Source organism: Orcinus orca, chromosome 15 (assembly GCF_937001465.1).
Source record: "Orcinus orca chromosome 15, mOrcOrc1.1, whole genome shotgun sequence".
Lineage (NCBI taxonomy): Eukaryota > Metazoa > Chordata > Mammalia > Artiodactyla > Delphinidae > Orcinus > Orcinus orca.
Genome location: NC_064573.1, coordinates 88785231 through 88807424, shown reverse-complemented (window position 1 = coordinate 88807424; position 22194 = coordinate 88785231). Strand labels below are relative to the sequence as shown.

At 56.4% G+C, this 22194-nt stretch overlaps 1 protein-coding gene across 3 annotated transcripts in view; it reads left to right on the top strand.

Annotated features, from left to right (window-relative positions):
- The window catches only part of GALNT9 (polypeptide N-acetylgalactosaminyltransferase 9), a 91824-nt gene that overhangs the window by 6347 nt on the left and 63283 nt on the right, over nt 1-22194 (top strand). For all 3 annotated transcript variants that reach the window (XM_004276624.3, XM_049697919.1, XM_049697918.1), the window contains exon 2: nt 18915-19095. In XM_004276624.3, coding sequence (XP_004276672.1) covers nt 18915-19095 — 181 coding nt within the window. The remainder of the gene's footprint in view (nt 1-18914; nt 19096-22194) is intronic.

Here is a 22194-nt window from a genome sequence, read left to right as displayed (position 1 = left end):
GGGGTGTTTGACGAGAATCACCTTTTCCCTTCTCCTCCGCCGGAGCTGCCTGCAATTACATTTCACTCACCCTGAGAAGATTAAGAGCACGTCGGTTTTGCTTTTTTTCCTCTTCTTTGCCTGTGATCCTCTGCCTGCTGGTCTGGCTCTGACCCCAACTGACCACTGGTGAGTCAGAACGACCGAGGCCACTTCCGGTCACAGAGGTTAGCGCTGTGCAGACCTGGGCCTTGGCATTTTCAGGGGACGAGAGGCAGGGGTGCTTCACCCTGAGATAAACACCCCGCACGTAATTCCCTTGGGAGGAGCGGACCTCACCCGGGCTGGCTCTATCCGCAGACTTCTGTCTGCAGATCCAGTGGGCCAGCGCTTCTAGGAATAATTCATGCAGGCGGTGATCCCCGCCTCGGGAGTGTGCCGGGGCTAAGTGATTGCATTTACAATTCAGCTCAGCAATCTGCATATTTCAAAGTTTCGGCACCGTATTCTGAAAGGACAGCTTATCCTTCGTTGGCTGGAAACTCAACAAAAAAATGTCTCTATCCATTTCCATGTCCGATGTCCCACTGAGGACATTCCCAGATGGGATCCAGGTCTTGGAACAGTTTGGTCAGCTTCTCTGTTCTGCTCTCAAAAAGCACAGGTACCCTTGAAGGGAGGCTGGCCAGGTGTCAAAGGAGGGAGGGGCAAGGCCGATTCACGGCGAGAGGGGTCCTCGGAAACTCCCCTGCAGGCGGAAGCTCTCCCTCTCTGGAATGATGGAAAAGCTCTTTCATCCGTGTGTTGTTCACTCCTCACGTGTTCCTGATGCCGAGTCAGGAGTCACTGAGGCACGGGTTCCTGCCTCTCGGGGCTGACGTCCCACGGGGGACGGTAGTGCTGGGATTTGGACCCCGGCACACTGGCGCCAGGGTCCCTGCCCTGGACCACCTCCCTGGGGATGGACTGGGAAAGACATCAGCCCGGTCAGCTCGGTGGTGAGGGCTTATGCCTCCGGCTAGAGCGAAAAGGACTGCTTGTACTTTTAACAGGATGTAGTCCAGTCAAAGCCAGCTCTGGGCGCTGCCTGCATCTGAGACCCAGCAAGCCTCGATTCCATTTCAGAGAAAGAAAGTAACAGAAAGTGCCTGGGTTATGCAAGGGGCTATTTTCACACCATGTGAGCGGACTGTGGAAAATGTGTTAATATTCCATGTGCTTGAGCTCTTAGCAGTGGACGCAGGGAAGGAGGAAATCTTATCTTCCTCGGTGGGGCAGAGCTTTGCAGCTGAAATGTGGCCACAGAGCCAGACCACCCGGGTAAGCAGCCCTGCTCCCTGCAGCCTCGGGCAGCTTCCTTCACGGCCTCGCTCTCAGTTTCTTCACCTGTAAAATGGGATGAAATACTAACTATCTCCCGGTGTCACCGTGAGAAGTAAGTGAGGGAAGCACGTGAGCTCTTGGGCGATGCCTGGCGCGTGGGTCTCGCTCAGCTGACTTGGCTGAGCTCCAGCTCTCTTTTCCGCTTGTCCACAGTCCCCTGACCTTCCCCCCACCGACTCCGCCAGCCCTGTGGGTCCCTTTCTGACGCAGCCCCACCCCTGCAGAAAAACGCATGGCCCCCAGGCATCCACGGGAAGTTGGGGAGTGGGGATCAGGGAGGTGGTTTCATCCAGTTCACACTTTATTCACAGAACCAGCGCTGGCTGCTTGCAGAGCACAGGACGGGGTGCCCACAGCTCAGGGCCTGGGTGCCTTCCTCTGAGAGTTTACAGCCAGGTGGCGGGGAGGCAACTGCCTGGCATTCTCTGTTCTCTAAGGCAGTGAGTGTGAGTGACAAGAAAGCACGGTGTTGATGGGCTGTGTTGAAGGTCAGGAGGGCTTCCTGGAAGGAGAGGAGTTTGGAGCTGCACACTGGAGTTGCATAGATGACCCAAACCCCAACTGGGAGACCGTGGCAGGTCAGTTCCCCTCGCTGAGCCACGGTTTTCCCATCTGTGAAATGGGGAGGGTGATCATCCTTCCATGAAAGGATTTTTTTTTTTTTTGCGGTACGCGGGCCTCTCACTGCTGTGGCCTCTCCCGTCGCGGAGCACAGGCTCCGGACGCGCAGGCTCAGCGGCCATGGCTCACGGGCCCAGCCGCTCCGCGGCATGTGGGATCCTCCCGGACCGGGGCACGAACCCGCGTCCCCTGCATCGGCAGGCGGACTCTCACCCACTGCGCCACCAGGGAAGCCCCATGAAAGGATCTTGAGGCGATTAGACAAGATGATGCGTGTGAAAGTGCCTGACACATAACAGGTCCTCAGAAACGTGAGCAAAGACAGTGGAAGGAAAAGAATTGAAATGAGGCGGAATTGGGACAGATGGCTAGCATGGCGCCCGACATAAGAGTTTCTCAATAAATGTCCACTGGACGGGTGGATGGATTTATGGTTGGGGGGAGGGAGGGAGGGAGGGAGGATGTTTGAGTGGACAGGGGGATGGGTGGGGAGGTGGATGGATTATGGATGAATGAATATGGGAGGAGACCCCATAGAGGGTGCAAAGCCAAGCAGTGAGGAAGGGGGACGGGCATCTGGCATGGCTGGAGGAGGACAGAGGGCCAGGAAGGTGGGGGCCCTGCGCACCCTTGTGGAGATGAACAGCTGGCCTGGCGCAGGTGTGAGGAAGACAGCCTCGTATCCGGCGTGGCCCTGGTGTAAGGGCGGCCCCGCCCTGTGGCACAGTCAAAGGGCGCTGGGCACTGCCTGGGGCTGCAGGAAGCCCTCGCTGCCCCCGCGAACAGGGCTGTGAGGCACGTGCTCCCTCCGGGGCTGCAGATGTCAGAGCAGACTCCTGGCAGCTGGGAGCGAGTGTGCCCAGAGAGCTACCCAGAGAAAATTCATGTGGCTCTGAGACCCGCGGAAGTCAACTGCTAAGCTCTAGGCCTTCACCTCCTCGCCTCCAAGGTCCCTCCACTGCTGGAAGGGCTAGCATCTCTGTTACTGACCTGGTGGCCTGTGGGGTCAGAAGGACCCAAGAAGCAGGGACCTGCTGGTCCTCAGTCAGCGCCACTTAGGGCAGGTGTCTTCACGCTGCACCCCACCTCCCTCCGGAAAGGCAGCTCTTCCGGGCCCAGGACTCTGCCCCCGACCTGGGGCCCTGCGGCTGGAGCGGCCTCTGGGGATTAGAGGGAATCCCTCGGGCCGGTGGGTACCACAGGTCCCCAGCCCTCTTCCTGGTCTCACTTCATCCCAGCGCTAGCGAGGAGCCAGGAGGCCACAGAGCTGTGTTCAGTGAACTTGGAGCCGTCGAGGGCGATTCTGAGGGTGGGTCGGGGACAGCCACTGCCGGTCTGATCTGTCCTGACTCGGCAGCCAGCCCGGCTCGCAGCAGTTCTGCAGATTGGAGCCTGCAGGCCATCCCCCAGCAGGAGCTGGTCTGCCTCCTGCAGCCTCGCCCAGCCCTCCGTTCCCGCCTCCGCCCGCGCCACGTAACCGTGGTTGCCGTACCTGCCCACACCTGGCTGCACCTGTGCCACTCTGCCCTCGGGTCTTCTCAAAGGCACTTGACGGTGGGCCCATGACTCTCCTGTCTTGGTGGGAGTGGCTGGGATGCTAAACGTGGGGGAGAGAAACCCAAACGGCGGGGAAATGCGAACAGCCCCTGTGTCAGGAGCCGTTCGACTGTGTGTCGCCAGGAGGACAAACGACCCGAGCGCCCGTCGTGCTGAGTGTCACGCGCGCCACCTCGTCCAGCCCCACAGCAGCCCTGGGATGGGGGCTCTGCCCCCTTCACCCGAGGGAGGCACGCGAAGGCTGAGCGTCTCGCCTGAAGTTAGGACGTGGGCGAAGGTGGGGTCTGAATCTTGGTGGCTTCGCTCCAGCCTCCAACTCAAACACATTCCAGCTTGATTTAGGGGGGAGGGGGGGTTAGACCAGGAGCAAAACGAGACGTCGGACTCGGCCCCGGCCTGGCTCTGGGTCCTGGAGAGCCCGGCGCCACAGCTGTCCAGGGGCTCGGGTCTGAGGGGACGCGAGTGGCTGATACACATTTAGAGAAGCCCTTGAGCTGAGACTTCCTAGTTGATGCCAGCGTGGATTAAGGCTTTGGGGGTGTTGGGAAGGACTGAGTGTATTTTGCGTGAGAGAAGGATATGAATTTGGGGGGCCAGTGGTGGAATGCAATGGACTAAATGTCTGTGTCCCCCAAATTCCTACGTTGGAGCCCTAATCCCAGTGGGCTGGTGTCAGGAGGTGGGGCCTCTGGGATGTGGTTGGGGGAGATGAGGTCATAAGCGTGGCCCCCATGATGGGATTAGTGGCCTTGTAAGGAGAGGAGGTCGGGGATCTCATTTTCTCTGCGTGCGCACGCCGAGGAAGGACCCCTGAGGAAGTAGCAGGGGGGTCGCCATCCGCAGGGCAGGGAGCGGATTCTCATCAGGAACCAAATCGCTGTCTTCATCTGGACTTCCAGCCTCCAGAACCGTGAGAAACAGATGTCTGCTGTTAGGCCCCCTGTCCGTGGTGCTGGTTACGAAGCCCAAGCTGACTGAGCCGGGGGTCCCACGCCGTGGGGCGCTCTGCATCCTCAGGGTCAGCGTGCGCTTGTACGCTCGTCCGTCATTCTTTGTCTGGAAGGACACTCTCTGCAGACGGAGCGTGGGGGCAACACCCCTGGCTCCAGTTCCGTTTCCTTCGGTGGGCGCCCTGCAGTGGCCCCTTCATTCATGCATATGTGCCTTCATTCATTCATTCATAAACACCTACTATGCACGAGGTCCTGGGGCTCTGGCCTGAGTAAGGCGGGCAGCCCCTGCCCCGGGATGTCAGCAGCTAGGCCCAGGGTGGGGCCGGGCCCTCTGTACCTGTCCAGTGGGGCTAGGGGCACAGAGCCAGCCTCACTCTCTGGGCTGCCTGGACTCTCGGCTCCCTGGGGACCTGAGTGTGGGCTCTGAGGTCTCCTCCTGCCTGTGACCCCCAGAGCGGGGCTGGCCTACGGGACAAGCGTTTCCCGGGAGATTCTGCCGTCGGGACCGGAGCCCGATGCGGTGGGCGTGGGGAAGGTCGGGCCCCAGCCACCCTGACATCCTTGGGCAGCTTCGCTCAGAGCCCGGTCACCGCTGAAGGGACAGGACGCCCAAATGTCCCCCGTACCCACTCCCCAGCAGTGATCAGGCCCAAATTTGGGGCAGGTTGGCCCAAGAGCTGGCCGAGGGACATTCCACGGCCCATGTGCTTTACAAAGTGAAGGAGCTAGGAAAGGCATTTCGCCAGATGTTTCCAGTCATCCCTTATCTCCCAGGCTTTGGCCCCATAAATATTCATATTAGTTGAACAGGAGTATCATGTGTGAAGATTCATCAAATACCAGATTAGTCTCAGTGAGAATATAGTTTACAGGTATTGCCACGTCCTGCGAAATATTCATGGCTTCATAGTTTCAGAAGGGCAGTCCGCCTTCCCACTATTGACAATGTGTTATCGCTTTGGGTCCCCCGGGAATCTTAAAAGACCTGTCTGTAATGAAATTAGCCGTTGTGTTTGGAGAGAGTGGCTAAAGCTGAAGCCGGGAGGGACGTGGCCTTCGGAGGCGAACCAGGGGCTGTCGCTTTAATCTCCTCTTTGTAATCATCAACATTAACAATCAGGCACGTTAAATCAGCCCAAGTTCTCATAGGGGAAGGAAAGAGGGAAGCCGGGGCCACCGTTGCCACCCCTCATCCCCCCAACCCCAAGGTCACGGGCACTGGAAGGACACCACCTAGAGCCCGGCAGGTGACGGGCAGGTGACGGGCAGGTGACGGGGGATTTCTCCACTGCGCACTGTGGAGTCCCGCTTGCTGGGTGATGTTAGGAGAGGGGACTGAGGGCCTCTTTGATCCGAGGGCAGCGTGAGGACCCACAACCCGGCAGTGCCCGTCTGAAGCCTGTCTCTGTTCTCTCGAGTGTCCTGGTGTGTTTGCTGCGTGCTGGTCATCGTCAGGAAACACGGAGTTGTGGCCTCATTGGAGACCTGGACGGGCAGGATCTGTGTCTGCGCCGTTCCCCAGGCCTCCCAGAGGCTGTATGCCCCACACGGGGGTCCGTCTGGCCCTCTGACTTCCTTCCCCCTGTGCCCCCAAGTCCACAGAGTTCAGAACATCCTCCGGGGAAAAGCAAGTCCTGGATTCATCTCCCAGATCTCCACTGTTCTTCACGCTCATCCCAGTAATTTCTTCCCGTCTTGTCAGATACTTAGTGCTTTTTCACAATTGATTTTGTTACTTTGTTTTAAATCTTAGTGGTTTTAGGGCGGCGGGTCAGTCCGACTGGCCTGTCCTGTCCCTATGGGGACTCTGCTGACGGAGTCCCCTTCTCTAGGCCGCCAGCGGCCGTGTGTCCCCAGGGGTGTCCCAACACCGAGGCCGTACCTCACGGGCCTGTCCAACCCGGTTGCCAAAGGTGTCTTCATTCTGCTTCTTCCTCTCAGATTATCTTGTGACCGGCAGCCTCTCCATTTGGGCTGTTTCCTCTCTCAGAATATTGGCTTAAGTCGCTATGACAGATGGAAATCAGTGATTCAAAGAGAAGCTGGAAGCCTGAAAGCCACGCTTCCTTCCAAGTTGAAAAATTGCAGTCGCCCACGTAGCCCAGGTTTCTGTGCTGGAAGGAGTGGGTTGGCCAAGTGTGAAATGACTCTTCTGGGGAGAGGATGTTCCGGGGGTGGTCCTTGGGAGCTGGCGGTCCATCCACGTCCCGGGAAGCCTCTCGGCTCAGGGTGGGCAGCCAAGTCCTCTTTGGGTGGGAGGCCACTGGCTGGGGGAGGCGGCTTGGCCTTTCTTGTTGCAGTGTCCTCTTATTCCTAACGTGAACCCCCTCGCCTCTCGGGGTGAAGAATTCAGAGTCCTGACAAAACCCCAACTGACATGACCTAACTGCACTGTGCTTTGTTTTTCTTGCGAACATGAAATCCCGAGGCTGGTAGATGTCCTCAAGAGCCCAACCCCATTTGAATCGCAGCTCCCCCCTTCCTCTCGTGTGGCATTCCACCTCATGGTCACACGACGGCTGCTCCAGCCCCAGACATTGAGTCCTAGTTCCAGGTAGGAGAAAGGGGGAAGGGCTGTAGATAAAAGGCAAAAACCAAAAACAGACCCCACATATACCAGCTGAGTCTCTGCCCCTTTTAGACACGTTTCCCAGAAATTCCACCCAGCGAATGCCATTTAAATTTTATTGACCAGATTTTGGTCACATGCCACTCCTAGCTGCGAGGTCAGCCCAGGGAGGCGAGCCTTTTAGCTGAAGGCATTTCTCTCCAAAACAAATTGAGGTTCTACTAATAAAAAGGATGGAGAGAATAGATGCTGGCCAAGCAACCACAGGGTGTGCAGCTGGCCCTTTTCCCCCTCCTACCCACCCCTCCCTCTCCCCCTCCCCCTCCTCCTTCCCTCTCCTATGAGCTTCCTGGGGCCGCTGTAACAAATGACCACAAACAGGGTAGCTTTAAACAACAGGAACTTCTTCTTTCACAGTCCTGGAGGCCGGAAGTGTGAAATCAGTGTTGGCAGGCTGATCCCTCCTGGAGGCTCTGAGGACGTCTGTTCCAGGCCTCTCCCCAGCTTCTCGTGCCCCGGGCAATCCTCGGCAGTCCTTGGCTTGTAGACGCCTAATTCCAATCTCTCTCTCCCTCACCATGTGGCTTCTCCTTCTGTAAGTGTCTCTCTAAATCGTAAGGACGCAGGTCGTTGCATTTAAGACCCACCCTCATCCAGAGATTTCATCCGAAGTCCTTACCTTAGTTACATCTGCAAAGACCCTTTTCCCAAATAAGGCTACTTTCACAGGTTTCTGCTGGACAGCGCCTCAGGGGCCACCATGCAACCCAGCACCCCTCTCCAACCATCTAAACCAGGGGCACAACCTCTCGACCTCCAGGGCACCATGCAAAACCTGCAGGGACGGTGAGAGAGCAGAGGCCCTGCCTGGGGCGGGGGTGGAGCCCATCGCTGCCCTGTGGAGAAGCAGGCCTGTGCGGCCAGCACGCCAGATCCTTCCAAAGAGCTGGAGTCAGGCTTCCACGTGAAACCCGCATGGGCTGATTTCCAAGAGCACCACGTGGGGAAAACACCAGGACCCACAGCAGCACCTCTGGGGCTTCTTCCCTGCTCTAGCCCCGCTGGTTCCTCCTGTTGGCTGGTCCTCTGCAGGGTCCGGACCGTCCGCATTAGCTGAGGGTCAGCGCCCGAGGGTCCCGAGGCGTGTCCAGCTGCCGGGCACCTCAGAACCCAGGCACCTTCGCTCTAGCCGGCTGCCCTGAGGTTCTGAGGTGCCCAGGAGCTGGAGAATCCCCGGGCCAGGGCTCACCTCCAGAGCACCTGGACTCCTGGGCCAGTGTACCCGGGCGCCTGGACTCCACCAGCTCATGTGGCCCCTCGGCAGACGCCTTCCGCCTCTCCACCCCCCAAACCTCCGGGTCTGACAGTCTGTGCTCCCGCCATCCCTGGGGCGCCACGGCTCACGTGTGCTGACGGCAGATGAAAGGGCTTCGACTGCCCAGCCCAGGGCTACTGGCAAGGGCTGGTGAGAGCAGACCATCCCAAGACCCCAGCTCTGGGGGCCTCCCCACCTTGGCGGGCAGGTCTCCAGCAAGCGCTCTGCCTGGTCCCCTGCCACATCCTGGGGACATCAGGGCCCCAGGGCAGAGGAGCGAGAGAGGAACCGCCCAGGACGTTAGCTTCCCCTGCTGTTGCAGCAGGTCTGTCTGTCGAGTTCGTTTCCTGGAGCTGCGGTGACAGCCCACGTGTTGGGGACTTAACACCACGCAGATGTGTTCTCTCACAGTTCCGGAGGTCAGGAGCCCAAAATGGGTTTCCCTGGGCTGCGGTCGGTGTGTGGGCAGAGCCACACTCTCCGAAGCCTCCGGGGGAGGATCCTTCCCGCCTTCGCTGCCCGCTGAGCCTCCACGTCACAGGGCTCCCTCTCTGTCTCTGTCAAACCTCCCCCAACCCTCTCCATTCAGGGCCACTTGTGATGGCGTTTAGGGCCCTCCTGGGTCACCCACCTCTGCCCATCTCAGGGGTCTTAACTTAATCCCACCTGCAAAGTCCCGTTTACCATTTAAGGCAACGTGTCCACAGGTTCTGGGGATTAGAACCTGGTATCTTTGGGAGCTATTACTTAGCCCACCACACCGGTCCTGGCTAACTAACAGATAGAGACCCTATTTGTTACTTAACTTATGAGATTTTTTTCCAAAATATGAATGAGCTGCTGATATGTAGAGAGATGAATCTGTACTGCTGCTTTCTCTCGAAAGTCTAGAAGAGCTGGTGGCTTTGGACCTGTTAGATCCGGAGCAGTGGTCCCCGCAGGTCGGACGTGTGCACCCACTCACCGCAGTCCCCACCCCTCCCTATTGCCCTATGACACATGCCAAACGACAGTCCCTATTTATCATGAAATGCCATTGTCACTTTTCTCGGGGCACAACAAGAGAAAGCGTCTGGGAAACGGGCTCCAAACTCCTCCCCTCGGCTCCTGAGTCATCTCCTCAGTTGCACCTTCCTGCTGTCCTGCCTTCCAACCCAGAGTCAGTCCCCTTCCCCCCGCGTGAATAGGGTCTCCCACCCGCGCTCGGATAGAGACATCTCGCCACTGCGTCTTCCAAATTATCTCTTGTAATTAGAAAAGTGTGCTCCCTCAGGTCGTGGGAAAGGAACTTCAAATGATTATTCCATAAAAGTAGAACTGCTGTGGGCGACCGGCGGTCTTTCACATTAGTGCATGATCCCTGCCAGTTACCGCAGAGATGATGAATTTGAGACGGTTCACCCAGGCCCTCAAACGGAAGACACTTTACCTCTGGAAAGTCAAATTGTTGCCTCTGAAGCCAAATGCGTTTCACCAGAGGTGTCCCCTCGGGCTCTGGGCCAGAGCAGCAGAGCAGAGAATGTTCTGGAAGCAGTGGGCACCCCGACGGGCACTCCATCAGTAGGAGCATGCTGGGACTTTGGATTTGGAAAGGGAGCCTTGCTTTCCACCCGACCTTGACGAGTTGCTTCCTACAGCTCGGGACCCACCTCTGCCCCCTCCGCCTGGGCTCCCAGCTATCTGGGCCCCTGGGAGAGCCACCCACCCACCAGGCCTCTGTGCTGGGGCCTCAGGCCCTGTTCTGCCTTGGCCAGCTCAGCTCCTGTTTACCTGGGCTGGGCTGACTGCACCTGAGTGGGCCACCCATCCGGGCTGGGATGGAGAACACCTGAACGGGCAGCCTCCCTTTGTGGAGACCAAGATGGCCCTCAAAGCCCTTATTCTTGGTGCTCAAGATACCAGAGGAGGGGGCTGTTCTCCTGGTTATTAATCTTCCTGGGGCACATGCCCACCGTTGGCCAGTGTCCAGGGGATGAAGTGTCTCATTGGAACCCTGTGGCGGAGAAGGCAGGCCACATGGGTGACAGCCATGGAGAGGGCCGGTTCCTGAAAGAACTAGAGAGGGTCTGCTGAGGTCGGGGGGAGAGAGAGGGAGGGAAGGCACTGGGTCACCCGTGCCTACAGGCCACCTTGCCTGCAGGGAGCCCTCACCCCCTCCCACCTGGACGCCACTGCCAGACCGTCAGACTCAGCACAGGCCCCTCCGAGCCCCCTCCACCCGATGGTTAGTGTTCCTGGCCCTTCTGTGGGCCCCTTTCCTGCAGGTTCAGAAAGCTCCCCGGAGGCTCCAGGAGGCCGTGTCTGAACCCCCAACCCCAGCCTGCGGGGGCAGCTGCCCTGTGTCTTCCCGTGAGCGTGGCTGACCTCAGCACACTGGCCCACGACTGCGTTTGTGTGACTGTCTCCTGCCCGAGGGCAGGCATTGCGCGTGTTCCCCTGGGAACCTACGCACAGCACCTGGCACGGATCCTGGCATTTGAGATGCTTCATGTATTTTTGATAAATGGTTGAAGGAATAAACAGTACGGCCACAAGATGAGATTTTATGTTCGCAGTCATGAAAAGTGATGCTTACGCAGAATTTCTGTGACATAAGAAAATGCTTAGGACGTAGTGATAAGAGCAGAATGCAGACTTGTATATACATCATGTGTATTTATTAAACTCAGTTGAAACTATTATATACAATCTTATAAAAATAATCTAGAGCACTGAAATACTGATACTGGTTTTCCCTGTGGAGTGAGACCCTGGGTAGCCCTGTGGGCGTGTGTGTGTGTGTGTGTGGGCGTGTGTGGGCGTGTGTGTGTGTGTGTGTGGGCGTGTGCGTGTGTGTGTGTGTGTGTGTGTGTGTGTGGCTTCAGAACTTTCTGCAATAAGTATTTGTGATCTTTTCAATCAGAAGAAACGCACTTTCTAATTAGAGAAGTAAGAACGTATATTGCTGGCAACAACATAAAACAAACCTAAACTTTCTGGAAAGTAATTTGGCGCCAAGATCCACAAAAATATTTTATCCTTGACCCAGCGGCTCAATATCTGAATAAGGAAACAGACCTGAATGCACAAAATAAATAAACAAGTCAATGTACAGGACATAGGAACGGTTAAGTAAATGTTTAATATCTTGGTGCTTTAAAAGGTGATCATTAATTATAATTATTATCGAGTCACATATAACAGCACAGGAGACACTGACAATAACTTTAAGTGGCAGCAAAAGAGGGATGCAGACTTGCCCCTTGGTGCCCCCCCGGCCCCTCCCCAAGGGCAATGCAGAAGCGGGGAGCCAGCGGGCGCCAGGGAAGCCTGGGTCGTCCGATTCCCACTGAGCTGGAGAAGCTCCCTGAATGCCAGTGGGCAGCTCATCTTTGGGAGAGACGTGAGGCCCCTGTGGGTGTGCAGAGGGGCTCCATAGATCTCCCGAGCAGGGCTTGTGTTCAGTCTGGATGCTGTGACGGGGCTGCACCTGTTATCCACCGTCACCTGGTCGGTCCCCGTGCCATGCTGACTGTGGGTGTTCCCACACCATCCCTGCCTCTAACCTTGACTGGCATTCCCCCCCCTACCCACAGAGGGAGCCCCTTACCTGGCTGGAGGGGAAGTGTGCAACCAGGAGCACCGTGGACCAGCAGGTGCTGGGAGAGCCTCCCGTGGCTCACCTGTAGTGTGGGCCTGAAGCTCACCCCCGCGCCCCCACCTGCCCGGGGAAAATGAAAGCCAGGTGTATTTCACTAAAATGCTACCATGAGGGTGCATCCTTCCTGCCCAGGGTGTAGTGCAGGACCTTCCTTTCATGAGATGGTAGTAATAGTGACAAGTAATTGTAATTAAAATGTCCTTGATGTCAAAGTGAAAAGCTGGTGACCTCTCTGAGTCCCCTCTAAGAAGCTTCTTTGAGATGCTTTGAAGTTTACAGCACGTGGCTAAGAGGCTGGGCTCGCCACCTGCTGGCTCTGGGGCCATGGCGAGCCTCGGTGGTCTCCTCCGTGAAGTGGGGGGATGAAGGCGCCTGGCATAGAAGGGTCCGTGGGGAGTAACGGAAGCAGGTGTGGGCAGTGCCTGGCACGGGTGGGCCAGTGCGGCAAACGTCAGCTCTGACCTCCAGTCCCAGAACTGCGTTGAGGATGCTGGCTTTTGTTTCTTTTGTCAGAAAAGCTGTCCGACAGAGGTTTCCGAGCTAATGAATGCAAATTTCCCATTGTTCTCAAAATCACGGCTATTCAAGGACGAAATGACAAGTTTGCGGCACCCTCCACTGGAGGAGGAGGTGGAGGGTTTCAAACAGGAAAAACAACCCCTCTGCTCCTGTTAAGGAAGCCGGTGCCTCTGGAATCTGCGCCCACATCCGCGCAGGTCAGCCTGACAACGGCCTGAGCGTGCATCGGATGTGAGGGACGCTGCACCTTGGCACGTGCCGTTCTCAGGATCCACCGGCTGCAGGTCACGTCCCAGCGGGAGGCGTGAGTGGTGGGTCTGTGTGTTCGTTTCCACAAGCGGATGGCTGAAACAAGAGTCATCCGTTCCCTCACGGTTCTGGAGGCAGAAATCTGCAGCCAACGTGTGTGCAGGGCCACGCTCCCTCTGGAGGCTCCACGGGAGAGTCCTTCCTGCCTCTTCCAGCTCCTGGTGGCCCCAGGTGTCCTGCGCTCGCGGCCACATCACTCCCAACACCGCCTCTATGGTCTCATGGCCATCTTCTCTGTGTGTGTCTGTGTCCAAAATTCCTTCTTCTTTTAAGGGGCTCAAGTCATTGGGTTAGAACCCACCCCAAGTCAGGATGCCCTCATTGTAAATGACTACATCTGCAAAGGCCTATATCCAAATAAGTTTGCAACCACGGGTCCCAAGCGTCAGGACTTGGGTGTATCTCTGGGGGCCACAGTTCAACTCAGAACCGTCTGGAGAATCTGGTTTCTTGCTCTTTCAGGGGCCCTCACACCGAGGCTGGCTAATTGGAGCAGGAGCCCCAAGAGGCAGGGCAGGAACGAGGGCACTTTGCTGCCTCCCCACACCCCCACCCCCAGCCCTCCGGTCCCAGCCCCGCCCCTGCCCCACCCCGGCCCCGGCCCCGCCCCACCCCCGGCCCCACCTCTGGCGCCCCCCCTGGCCCCAGCCCCGCCCCTCCGGCCCACCCCAGCCCCACCCCCGCCCCAGGCCCCATCCCGGCCCCCACCCCCGGCCCCACCCCCTGCGGGCTGCTTGGTGATGCCAGGAGCTGAGAGATGTGAGGACAAAAGCCCAGTTGCAGGCGTGGCTCCAGCAGGCCTCGGCAGGCCCTACCTGGCCATCGGTTCAGTGGGCCTCAGACCCTGCAGTAACGGCCGAGCCATCTTTAATCTTGACAATTTTCTTCTCTCTCCGTTTGCCCTCGTTTCCCGGGGGTACCAATCAATCCCGCCTCTTAGAAGGAATTCTTCGGGAGAAGAGATGTGAGTCAACGCTGGGACACGAGAAAAAAGGTGGGATGAGAGCTCCGGGAGCCCTGCGGGGAAGCACCGATGTGCGCGACTTTCCTTGAAAACGAAACGAGATCCGTGGGTTCTCAATCAGGCGAGCGGTTACGGGTCTTTACTGCTCTGGAGACTACGACGGGGGCTATCAGAGACCCGCGGCGGGCAGCTCTGACCCCTTGCCTCCCCGCAAGGGTGCTCTGGGGGGCCAGCCTCTGAGAGCCGCTGCAGCCTCCTCTGGGTCGGCCGTCTCCGCAGAGCCAAGAAGGCCCAGGGTGAGGCCCAGAAGGTGCCGACCCAGGATCCTCCCCTTGCTTCCAGCCCCACTGGAGCCCAAAGGCCGGGTGTGCACCATGTTCTCGCCTGCAGTGCGTCTTGTACCTGTGGCGGGGTGAAAGGCGGTGAGCGCCTGTTCCACGGCAGAGGTCCTCCGAGTGGGGTCCCCAGCCGGCAGCATCAGCATGCCCTGGGGGCTTCTCAGAGGTGCCAGTTCTGCCTCCGGCCACCCCGGACCTGCGAAATCAGATGCTCCGGGTGGGCCCCTGCAGTCTGTGTCCTCCAGGGGTCGCTGCCCACGTTTGAGAACAGCCATCTAAGGGCAGCTGTTGCTCCGCGGAGCCCCCGCCTCCAGGGCCCAGCAGGAGAGTGTCTCGGGGGTACAGCCCCTTGGGGTTGGCGTGCTGGCTCCCTGCCCACCCTCTCTGTCCGTCGGGCTCAGTCATTCATTCTCCATCCACTCTCCCAGCTCACGTCCCTCCGGGCTCTGTGGCTGCTGGGAGATCAGCAATGAAGAGCACGGACAAGGCTCCCGGGGCTTTGGTTCCAGCGATGGCCAGTGTCCAGCTGGTCCCACCAGCACGTCCGCAGCGGTGTTTTGTGATCATTTGCGGACGTGGGCACCTGGCAAATGGCTGATTCAAGGAGCAAAGTCGTGGAGGACTTTAAGAGACGGGGACCCTGAAGGCGGGCGTCTCCTTGAAACTTGCACCCCAGGCACCTCACTCTAGTCCCAGCTCTGCCGTGAGGAGTGTCTGCAAGAGGAAACTGGACCCTGTCTCACGAGGCAGGTGATTCGGAAGCTCCGGGAGAGTCAGCAGCACAACAGTGAAGCACCTTCCCTCGGCGCCACACCGCCGGCGTACAGAGACAGGTTCTGGTGCTTGCAAACTGTGTGACCTTGAGCAGGTCATTGGACCTCTCTGTGCCTCAGTTAACTCATCTGCAAAATGGGGTGAATTATAGCCCTACCTCACAGGGGTGTTGTGGGGAATGAGTGTGCTGGTATCTAAAGGACACATGCTAGCTGAATGTTAACTGTTATCATTCTTACACGTTCATCTTAAAAAGCTGTACAGAAAGTCAAGCTGCAAACCTAAAGCAAACCAAAATATGCATACTTCGGGGAAATTAACAGAGTATCACAAAAGCCATCAACACTGCCTTGACATTTGGAAATTCTTCACTAAGTGCACGGGTTCAGTTAGTGATAGAATTCCACTTCAGTCCTCACGGGCCCTCATTGCTTGTCTCCACAGTGAATAATATTAACATAATCACAGTGTGGCAAATGTGGACTCCTCTCTCGTTTTGGAATCAACCCATGGACAAATCTGTGGAAAGCCCAGTCGCAGTTACAGAGCAAAATGTAGATGTTACAAATGATCTTTGACACCATAAAAGGGATGGCGCAGCTAAGTGGGAGACGCAAAGGAAGTATGCTAATGTCTTTTCTTTTTCTTTTGCGATTCAACATTTGATTTATTTATATTGTGGTAAGAACACTGAACAGGAGATCTGACCTCTTAACACATTTTTAAGTGCACAATACAGTATTGTTAACTAGGCACAGTGTTGTACAGCAGACCTCTAAGTTTATTCAGAGGGGTGTGTGTGTGTGTGTGTGTGTGTGTGTATCCCTGGAACAAATATATATAACTGAAACTTTATACCCATTGAACAGCAACCCCAGGAGTATGTTAATTTCCCCTGTAACCTGGTAAGGAGTCCATAGACAGCAGCTAAAGTTGATACTTCCAGAAATAGAGCCTTAAGTGTTCCTTTTAAGGTCACAAAAGTAACCACCAGAACAACTACAAATGATAACATAGCTAAGGAAAATCAAGGGAGGCAGGAGCGGGATGTAGGCGGTAGGGAAAATGGGCTAAATCCTCATCTTTCATGCCAGGAAGTCAAGGGAAATAGTCTCTGGCTGACAAAAACTAGACCCATAAAATTACTCTGCGTGTCCACAGTGGACAAAATGAGAAGGCCTAACACCAGAAAAAATCGTTTCCTTTGGAGAGAGGGAGAGAGCACGGGAAGCGCTGGCTCTTCATTTTATAGCTTTTTCTGGAGGGTTTGAATTTCTCAACAGGTGCATATTTTGCTTTCGTAAGCGGAACCTGGTGTGATGGCCTCAGCCACGCTGCCGGGGCCCGGCTGCAGCAGGCGGTCCCACCCGGGGCAACCCCTCCCTCTGGCCACCTGAATGCACTCTGAGGCTGGGCTGCCATGAGCAGTGAGACTCTCTCTTCAGGTGTGGAAGCACATTTGCCTGTGGGAGACGTCTGTTTACAAACCTTTCAGAGAAACTGCAAGTACAGCACAGACGTTTAAAAACAGCATGATTATATATATATATATATAGCAGTATTAAGATAAGCGGAAGTGATTTGTGTCATGTGATTTTTCAATTTTACATCCAGTGAGTATCCTTCAGTCCTACATAGATACCAACGCTACATTTGTCATTTACAATGGAGTATTCCCAGGACTTCCCTGGGGGTCCAGTGGTTAAGACTCTGCGCTCCCAATGCAGGGGCGCGGGTTTGATCCCTGGTCTGGGAACTGGGGGAGGGGGGGGTCCCTGGAGCCTGCGGCCTTGGCTCTGGTGATCAGAGGAGCCCCCGGCTGTGTGGAGGATGGAGGTCGGCTCCCCACCCCTGCCCTCGCTGGGAACCGCTAAAAGACAAACTGAGGCATATTGCAAATTTTAAGATTATATTGGACATGGGAATTCCCTGGTGGTCCAGAGGTTAGGGCTCCAGGCTTCCACTGCAGACGGGCGTGGGTTTGGTCCCTGATTGGGATCCCGCATGCGCACTGCCAGCCAAAAAATAAACAAAAAGGATTATATTTGGACAAAAATTGATTGGAATGGGGCAACCTAGAACTGGAAGTGGTTAGGAGCGCCCCACCCATAGCAGCTGGAGAACGTATAGACTAAGCGCTGAAGCAAAGCAAAAGTGATCGTTAACCGGTATGGCTTAAAGCCCAGCTGGGAGTGGTTGGCTGTGATTGGCTGTGTGTGATTGGCTGTGTGTGATTGGCTGAGAGTGGCTGTGTGTGGTTGTCTGTGATTGGCTGAGAGTGGCTGTGTGTGGTTGGCTCTGTGTGATTGGCTGTGTGTGGGTGTCTGTGATTGGCTGTGTGTGATTGGCTGTGATTCTCTGTGTGTGATTGGCTGTGTGTGGTTGGGTTTCCGTTTCGTAACCTCGAGGCATTCACAGGCTTAGGTTTGGGTTTCTTTGCACACAGGCCATGTATTAGACCCCCCAGCCAAGTGGCCTCCTTGTTTAACTAATTTAAAAACCTAAGGAGGGAGTGGGTGTCACAAAAGAAGATCCTGGTACCCAGTGTGGGGCAGCGTGTGACATCAATGTTAGGTATTTCCCTGGGTTTATACTTCTAGTGGCCTGAGCTAGGACCAGAGACTTCTCTGTGGAAGCTATTAACTGCATCTCTGGGATGGGAATTCATCCCAACTCTTTCTGGCTTAAACTTCTGCTCCCCAGACCTCACTCCCAAAACCAAGATGCCCCAGAATCACCCGTCCCAGAGACAGCAAGGGGTGTTGTCCTTGCCTGACTGGCACTGCTCTGGTCCCTGGCATCAGGGGGATGATGTCTCCTCTCCTGGCACAAGTGACCAAATAGAACATTCCAGAAAACATCCTTGGCCTGGCCTTCTCAGGCACCCACACATGCACACACACCCTGGTCATCCCGGGAGGGCTCCTTTTCAGCCAATGCCACCTTCCACCCCGGTGGTCCCTGTTCTTGCTGCTGTCACCATTGAGTAGCTTCCTCTGTTCCTCCAGTTTTGTAAATAGAGTCCTACATATGTTTTCCTCTGTGTCTCTGGAGGCTTCTCGCTCAACATAATGCTTTTGAGACTCATCCAGATTGTTGCATATTTGGTAGTTCCTTTGTTTTTATCCCAAAGTAGCATTCCATTGTGTGGATGTACAATTAGTTTAAATTATAAAGACCAACAATATCAAGGATTGGTGAGCAAGTGGGGCAGCTGCTTTGCATTTTTAAAGTTAATTTATTTTTATTTTATATTTTTAAAAAACCATGAGAGTTCCCTGGTGGTCCAGTGGCTAAGACTCCTTGCTCCCCATGCAGGGGGCCCGGGTTCAATCCCTGGTCAGGGAACTAGATCCCTCATGCATGCCGCAACTAAGAGTTCGCATGCCACAGCTAAAGACCCCGCGGCAATGAAGACCTGGGGCAGACAAAATAAATAAGTAAATATTTTTTAAAAATAGCTTTTGCTTTTTAGAACAGTTTTGGGTTTATAGAAACATTGAGTGGCAGGTGCAGAGAGTTCCCATGTCGCCTCGCCCCCGCCCAGTTTCTCCTGTTATTAACACCTTGCATTGATGTGGTACATTTGTTACAATTAGTGAACCTGCACCGACGCATCGTAATCACTGAAAGTCCACAGTTTACATGAGGCTTCACTCTCGGTGCCGTACATGCGCTGGGTTCGGACAAATGTATACGGACGTGTACCCACCATTACAGAATGATACAGAGTAGCTTCACTGCCCTAAAAGTCCTCTGTGCTCTGCCTGTTCATCCCTCCGCACAAACCCCGGCAACCACTGATCTTTTTACTGTCTCCATAGCTTTGCCTTTCCTGCAGTGTCCTAGAGCTGGAATCCTGCAGTATGCGAGGAATTTGCTGAGTTTGCACCTGCAAAAAGGGCCTTTTAGGGTGAGGCTGGGAGAAGGGCGGGGGAAGGACACGGTCGGTCCTGGCACGTGCCTGACCCCCTCTTTTCTCCGTTCCGCCAGGGCTCGCCAAGCCCATCGGTCTGGTGGAGGGGCCGGGCGGCCTGGGCCAGGGCGGCATGGCGGCCACACTGCATGACGACAGCCAGGAGACAGAGGGCAAGTTCGAGGAATACGGGTACAACGCACAGCTCAGCGACCGCATCTCCCTGGACAGGACCATCCCTGACTACAGGCCCAAAAAGTGAGTACGCCGCCCCTCCCACAGACACCTCCAGGCAGCCCCCCGCAGGCCTGGGCTCCTGGCACCCAGATGTTCACAGGATCTGCTGGACAGGCAGAGCGGAGGGAGGGGGGCCCTGGCAGGTGGGGCACCCCCCATCCGTCTTCTCTTCTCCGGTTTCTCTGCTCTCGGCCATGGGCATCCTCTGCAGGTGCCCAGTACAGGACTGAGGCTGCTGCTCCAGGTGCCGCCACTTATACAAATGACACAAGTGACAAGTGACACAGCTTCAAGCACAGTCTCTGCCAAAGGCGTCTGTCCTCCCACTTTTGGTGCAGGAGCCGCGATGGTGGGCGGAGGTCCTGCTTGAAATGAGCATCGCCCGTGTCTAAAAGGCGTTCCATTTCTGTCACTTGCCTGTAAACCCCGGTCCCCCCCACCCCCAAAGCCACAGCAGTTGATTAGTCAGAAAAGTCAGACCCCTCGATGGCTGTGCCTTGCCTTCTGGTCACTCAGGACTCCTGGTCTCAGATCATCGCCTCCTGTAGTAAAGCAGAGGCGAGACTAGAACAAAACTCCGTGTTGAGTGGACCTCACTGCTTTACTAACTTCCGCCGAGTAGGGCGCCTGCACCCCGGACATGAAGCCAGGCTCCTTCCTGTGGCCCTGGCCGCAGGAACTCAGCCTGCAGCTTGCAACGTTGAACAGGACAGCACTTTCAGCAGCACCTTCTTCCTGGCAGGGGCCACAGTGCAGGGCTGGGCTGGGCCGGGCAGCCGTGCGGTCAGAGTTGCCGCTCTGAGTCCTGAGTCCGCGGAGCAGCCTTCAAGGAAAGGTGGGTGGGGGGTGCGGGGGAGTGTCTCCTTTTAGCGCCTGTCTTGGTTTGCCCCTCTTCCAGTTGTGGCTTCTGAGATAGGACTCTGGTTTGGGAAGTGGTCCCAGAAGCCCTGGGAGGGGGGTGGGAAGGCTGACAGGGAAGGGGCCGGAGCGTGAGAAGGTGCATCATCGTTGCGGGTACAGGTGGTCGGCGGCGGATCAGCTCCACTGGGGACACAGGGCCTCGGGGCTACCCCAGCCCAGGGAGGACCAGGGAGCGGTTCTCACAGACTCCCTGTTCCTCCAAGCTTGAGGGCTTGCTGTGCGAGGAGTGAGGTGAGATGCCCAGAAATGAGTTTCTAGGGCGCTGGGGCAGGGCCGGCAGTGAGCGCGTGGCCGCCCCAGGGAGTGCTGGGGCCTGGGGCGCGGGGACCAGCGCGTCTGCCCAGGTTCCGTGCTCTAGCCGCAGCCGGGATGCGTGAGCTGCAGGGTGGGAGGTTAGGCCGTCTCGTGACTCCATTCCTGTCGCGTTATACCCAGAGAGCCTGGAGCAGGCGGCTCCCCCCGCCTTGACCACCACGGCTCGTGATGGCGCTATTTTATTTTCATCGCATTTATTTTCATGGTTACCGTTGATTTAGCATAAGTGGTGCTGCTTTGCATTTGCAGCGATGAAATAAAGGTGCCGTTTTGAATTAAAAAAATGCATTTAGGTGTAAAACAGGCCAATTTGGAGAAACATACAAAGTAAATAGTAACGCAGGTGGTGCCGAGATGTGACGGCAGTCACGGACGCGGACCTGAATGAGTCAGGGGCTCTGAGGGTGTGTGTGAGTGTGTGTGCACGCGTGTGCGTGCGCATGTGTTTGAGTGTGAGTCGCTTTCTGAAAGCCCCCGTTGTGTCCTGACTTTTGGAGGATGAACTAAGTTGCCCACCAGCAGGGTCAGCACAGCTGCTGGCGTTTAGCTCTGAGCGCCTGGGCAGCCCAGGTGCGGTTCGGGGGACCCCCCCAAGGCCAGCCTCAAGTTCAATAATTCACTAAAATGAGTCAAAAGGCTCAGCAAAGCTGTTGCACACGTGGTGCAGTTTGCTATCGCTGAAGGACACCAGGCAGGAGTTTCCAGCTGGCCCTCATGGTGGGGCTCACAGGGACGGTGCCTGATTACCCCAGCAATGAGGTGTGAGCACGCTATGACATATTGCCAGCCGCAGGGCTCCCTCGAGCCTTTTGTTTGTATGTTTTTTCCCTTGAGCCTTGGCGTCTGGGTTTTTACTGGCTGACCTCAGTCTCCAGCCCCTGCAGAGGTCAAGTCGAGACCCCACATGAATCCCACTGTAGCAAAGACCCCCTGGCAAGGCCCCAGGCCTCCAGGTGAAGGTGACGCTCTTCTCAGGCAGGACGTTCCAAGGGCTCAGAGGTCACCTCCCAGGAGGTGCAGGGCATGGACGAGCCAGACCTGTTGCCTTGGCCCCTTCCTGTGCACGTGGTCCTCGTGGGGACACCTCAGCTGACTTGGTACGGAAGTGGCACCATGCTCCACCTTCCTGAGCCACGCGGCACATCGGGTCACAGCACCCCGTCCCTGTGACTCCGGGGGCTTGCAGCCCCTGGACTTGGGTTGGAGGCAGTGGGGGGCGTTCTCCTGCTGCGTCTCCTCCTTCACCTCATGGCACTTGTTGTCATAACTGAAGACAGCCCCTTCTTGCCCTGTTTCCCAGAGATCGTCTTCTTTTGGTGGCTCTGCGGAACCCTCTGGAACCCCTCCACGCTGCCTCTGCATGGCTGGACCCCTTGCCCAGTGGGCATTGGGCTTGAGTCCAGTCATGCCCAAGTAATGATGAAGCGGAAGCCTCTCTGTGACCCCCTGAATGCCCCCAGGGCCCGCTTTCAGAGCAGTCCCAGCCCACAGGGGTCCAGCCCACCACCCCCAGCCCTGGGCCAAGGGCAGGGGTCTCCCAACGGTCCTGCCGCATCTCCCAACATCAGAGCAGTGGTGCTTACAGAACAGATGTGCGTCTGCGTGCAGCAGACGCTTGTCGGTCGCCTCCTCAAAATCCAGTTCTCTTTCTTCGGGCAGTAGCTCCCTGTTTCCATGTGGGGACCCATGGAAACTTCCCACCCCTGCTGCAGGGTGGGTCACATGACCAGGGCTAAGCCAATCAGAGCTCACGGTCCACCAGCCACAGTGATTGGCTCAAGGAGATCACATGGTCTGGGCCAGTCCAGCTGAACCTCGGAATTACCTGAGGCCATGGGGGGGAAAATCAAGATTTTCCCCAAAAGTAAAAGTGCAAGTTTAGGA